This window comes from Galeopterus variegatus, unplaced genomic scaffold (genome assembly GCF_000696425.1).
Source record: "Galeopterus variegatus unplaced genomic scaffold, G_variegatus-3.0.2 Scaffold3408, whole genome shotgun sequence".
Taxonomy (NCBI): Eukaryota; Metazoa; Chordata; class Mammalia; order Dermoptera; family Cynocephalidae; genus Galeopterus; species Galeopterus variegatus.
In genome coordinates this window covers 225642-230750 of record NW_007729519.1, presented here as the reverse complement: position 1 = coordinate 230750, position 5109 = coordinate 225642, and the positions used below count along the sequence as shown (strand labels likewise).

General features: G+C 40.7%; 1 protein-coding gene across 1 annotated transcript in view; it reads left to right on the top strand.

Moving 5' to 3' along the window:
- The first annotated feature begins 267 nt into the window (after positions 1-267).
- MGARP (mitochondria-localized glutamic acid-rich protein) overlaps positions 268-5109 on the top strand; it is a 13775-nt gene continuing 8933 nt past the window's right edge. The window contains 2 exon segments of the mRNA XM_008584937.1: positions 268-295; positions 4355-4458. Of these exon segments, the coding sequence (XP_008583159.1) occupies positions 268-295; positions 4355-4458 (132 nt within the window).

Below are 5109 nucleotides of genomic sequence, written 5' to 3'. Positions count from 1 at the left end.
GGGGCGCCTCTCCGGCTGTCGGGCCCGAGAGGGACGGGCGCTCCTGGACCTGCCGCCGCCGGTCGGCCAGGCACGATCCGGAGCTACGCAAGTCTGGATGGGGAGGAGGAGGACTGGGGAGGGTCGCAGGGAAGACACCCCAAAGCCCTTGGAGGATTTGGGAGTAGGGGACCTTTCCAGCGTTGGCTTCTGAATACTTCATGGTTCGAATCCTGGTCCCGGGCGAGTGGCTTCAGATGTTCCCGCATCTGCAAAATAGGGACAACAATGGTTGTGCGTTTTAACGAGTCGACATGTAGTTGAAGGCACTGAGGAAAGAGCCTGGTTAACATGCTCGCAGCTCACCTCTTTCAGTGTTACAGGACCCATTCTCTGCCCAACCTTAAGGGGAAGCAGACGGGCGGACGGTCAGGTGGGCGCGCGGAGGGAGCGCCGGCGGCAGCCCGAAGCCCGCGAGCGCCTGAGCCCCGAGTGCCCCCCGAGAGGGAGCGGCCCTCGGACCACCTTCCTTAGACACTGCAGATAGGCCTGCGGCCGTCGCACTGTTGGGCTCGGTAGTCCAGACATCCATCACCTTCGGGTTTGGGGATGCATGGGAGAAGCGTCCTCGGAAATCTCCTAAAGGGAAGTTGCAGTGCGAGCTGGAAGCTCATCAAATAAAAACTGACATATAGGAAAGCGCCTAGCATAGTGCCAGGAACGTAGTAGGTGCTTAATAGGTGTGAGTAGGAAAGACTGTTTTTCTGCCCAGGGACCAGGTTTGCGATCCGGTGCGGTTCTGCCCCAGCCGCTCTTTGCTGGTCCTCATCGGTCACCCCGCTCTTCTCCGTCCCTGATAGGGGGACGGTTCTTAGACAACCTCGTGGAAAGTTCTCAGTTCTCTCTTCAGTTCGCCTCAGTCCCGAGGCTTCTGTGGTAGCTTTGTCCCGGAGCGTGGATTCGAACCGGAGAGAGGGGGAGAGACTCCCGCGGAAAACTCCACGGGCCAATTTTTTTCACTTTCATTAGGCCTGTGTTGATGGTGGTGGGAGGGAGGGAGGACTGTTCAAGCAGCTTTATTTTTCTTTTAAAATAGTGCTGGGGAAAAGTTGCTCCCAAAGTAACAGAAGTAAGATGTCTTCGTTTTCCTCCCTCTTTATACTGAGTAAGAGCAATTTCCCCCCCGCTGATGAAGTAGGGAGAAGCGGGAAGATAACGGGGCTGTTCTGATTGGGGGAGGAGCGGCTGAGCCCCTTGAGCGAGACCTTTCACCTCAGCCGGCCGCGTCTCCCACCGACGTCGCGCACAGACACCTACACCGGTTGATAGCTGCGCCTTTCGCATAANAGACTCCCGCGGAAAACTCCACGGGCCAATTTTTTTCACTTTCATTAGGCCTGTGTTGATGATGGTGGTGGGAGGGAGGGAGGACTGTTCAAGCAGCTTTATTTTTCTTTTAAAATAGTGCTGGGAAAAAGTTGCTCCCAAAGTAACAGAAGTAAGATGTCTTCGTTTTCCTCCCTCTTTATACTGAGTAAGAGCAATTTCCCCCCTACTGATGAAGTAGGGAGAAGCGGGAAGATAACGGGGCTGTTCTGATTGGGGGAGGAGCGGCTGAGCCCCTTGAGCGAGACCTTTCACCTCAGCCGGCCGCGTCTCCCACCGACGTCGCGCACAGACACCTACACCGGTTGATAGCTGCGCCTTTCGCATAATTTCCTCCCCACCTTAGGGCAAAATAAAAGTAGTTTAAAAATTCTAAATAAGCGCGGGTTAGCTCAGTTGGATAGAGAGCGTGGTGTTGATAACACCAAGGACAAGGGTTCGGATCTCTGTGCTGGCCAGCCACCAAAAACAAATAGAAATTCTATATACGTGATTAGGGATACTGGCTGTAACAGTATCCCTGGTCTTTCTCTAATTAATTTTCATCTAATTAGTATTCTTCGTAGCACTGATTTATGTATCCTAAGAGATCTCTGTGCTGGCCAGCCACCAAAAACAAATAGAAATTCTATATACGTGATTAGGGATACTAGCTGTAACAGTATCCCTGGTCTTTCTCTAATTAATTTTCATCTAATTAGTATTCTTCGTAGCACTGATTTATGTATCCTAAGAGACAGTACGGATTAGAAACTTAAATTTGTCTTCAGTCGTGGACATTAATTAACCTTTTATTGGTATATTAATTATCCTTTTATTGGTTCTACTTCAATGAAAAATAAATTTGTTTCAGTTTTATAATTTTGTTGTCTCCTTTTTTGCTTTTAAAAATGTAACTTTTTAATGAGTAAGTAATTTAGGTTTATAATAGATCATTGGGGAAAAAATCCCGAAGAGCAAAATAAAGAATAGAAGTCACCTGTAATTCTACCAGCAGTGAACACCACTGTTTACATTTTAGTATATTTAGTTTTCCAGACCTTTTTTCCCCCTCATACATTTTTTTCCTTATGCATACTGCTTCCACAAAACTGGGATACAGACAGTTCCAAACTTACAATGGTTCAGTTTAGGATTTGATCAGGAGGTAACCCCATCATAAATCGAGAAGCATCTGTATTTCCGTACACAGTATTTTGCTATGACTTTTCACTTAATATATTGTAAATATTTTCTCATATAAGTAAATAATCTCCTGCAAAAATTATGTCTATTTTTTTTGCATTGTATGAATGTGCTAAAATTTTTCTAATTAATCCTTATTTAATATTTCCCATTTTATTGCTATTTTAAATAACTTGGCCATAATTTTATTTGTATTTAAGTCTACTTAAATCTCTGATAATTTTTTAATTTCTTCCTATTAAAGAATATTTTTGATATTTCTGTGTGGTTGAGAAATATGATGCTATACATTCCCTATTTGATCACAGACGTATTTTTAAGTCAACAAAAATCCCACCAAAAGTCAAAGCCATAATTTCTTATTCTAGCTTCTTGAAGCACATTTGTAGAGAAAAATTTTTTTTCAATAGATTACCATTTATATTCAAACTCAGAACATAAACAAAAAACGTAATTTTGCTAGTAGGAAGGTTTGTGACCAGTGCCTTAAGATTCACCCTGTGCAAATCATAATCTCTCACTAGTCCTGCACCTATACTCTCTAGGTCGGGCCACATCAAATTACTTTGCATTTTCCTGATCACGCAACTCTCATGCTTTTGCACATGCTGTGCCTTCTGCTTACAGTGGCATTTCTCCTTCCCTTATTTATCTGACAAACTCCTACTTTCCTTTGAAACTCAGGTATTGTCTCTTCAATTGTGACAGCTACCTCAAGCCGGCTGGCTGAGTTTTTTCCCTGAATTAGGCATCTACTTACCATCTGTTACAGCATTTGTCATCCATAGTTATTTGTCTGTATGTTCGTCCCCTCCTAGACTGAACTACTTGAGGCTAGGGACCTTATATGTCTTGTTCACAGTTGTATCCTTAATGCTTCTAACCATTTCAAACATGTAATAGATGCTCAATTGTACTTGTTGAATGAATACATAAATGTCTTTACTTCTTTATCTTTAAAATAAAGAATTTCAGCTATATGAACTTCAAGCTCCTTCCAATTTTGAGTCTATTGTAAAAATTTCAGTTCCAAGGTATTAGGGTATGTACAAATTCTAACACTAGAGAATAAGTATATTTAAATATAATAATACAGTACTTTTATTTATTTCTGTTAGTTTGTACAGAATTGCACTTTTATTTCAGGTATGACCTTGTTGCAAAATTTGGCTTATAAAAGCTTTCATCTATCTCTGCTTTATATTAGAAAAATTGAGGGTTTTTTTCCCTGTAGCTATATCTGTTTTATAGATCTACAGAAATATGTTGGATTTCAGCATCAATATTTTATGTAATGTATAAATACAAATTTTATTAAATTTTATGTACAAATATATTTAATTCACTTTTTTGAAAAATAATCTTTCCCAATGAAACCTGTAGTAGAGTACATACAGTAAATGGATTTCTTTTGCTAATATACATCTCATTTGGCTGTTAAAATTGTTTAGTGCTTTTGTAATTTCACCTTACCCACACCTGCACCCCTTCCAAGAAAAGCATGATGCTAAGTATCAAGGTGACAGGTTTCATAAGTACTTACCAAATTAGATTGGGAGGATGTCAAGTGGAATTATTACCCTGCCTGACAATACTGTATTCCCTCAAGCTAAGTTCGCTTGATGTTAATAGATTCTAGGTTCACTGAGGAGAATTTTTTAATTTTTAAAATTTTTTAATTTTTATTTTTTTGGGGCTGGCCAGTAAGGGGATCTGAACCTGGAGATATTTTTTAAAGATGTAATTATTTGAAATAGTTCCACATAAGTAGTAAAGTTAACTGTGTCTAAATTTATTTTCCTAGCATCTCTTCGCCGGATGTCATCTAACAAATTCCCTGGATCATCTGGATCAAATATGATTTATTATTTGGTTGTAGGTGTCACAGTCAGTGCTGGTGGATATTATGTAAGTAATTAAATGACCATAGTGTTCAGGAATTCATGTATTTTACATCTTGTGGTAAAACTCAAAGCAGTGTCAAAATCAGGACATGGGATTAATTAAATATACAATGTAGCAGTAGGTTTGAGTGTCATTAAGCATACACATTTGAAAAATACCTTGTAATCATTAAAATACAAGGTTTTCATAAGAATATATTAACCAGACTATTATGAAGAGTTTTCTAGGTATAATATTGACATTTCTTTTTTTTTTTTTTCCTTTTTGTCTTTTTTACTGACCGGTAACGGGATCGCAACCCTCGGTGTTGGGCCTGCACCGCGCTCAGCCAGTGAGCGGGAACTGGTCTCCACATGGGATCCGAACCCTCAGCGGGAGCGCTGCTGCGCTCCCAAGCGGCGCACTCTCCAGTGCGTCACCGGGCCGGCCGTAATATTGACATTTCTTAATACCACTAATGTGGATGACTTTCAGTAAAAACAATGTTATTATAAATGCTAATAATAATAGCTGACATTTGAGTATCATATGCCAGACTCAAGGTCATTTAACAATTACAGCAATTCTGTAAGGTAGGTAGTGTTATTAACATTTCAAAAGAACTGTTTTGAAAGATTAACTTTTCAAACAATTAATAGACTTTTTTTTTTTTTT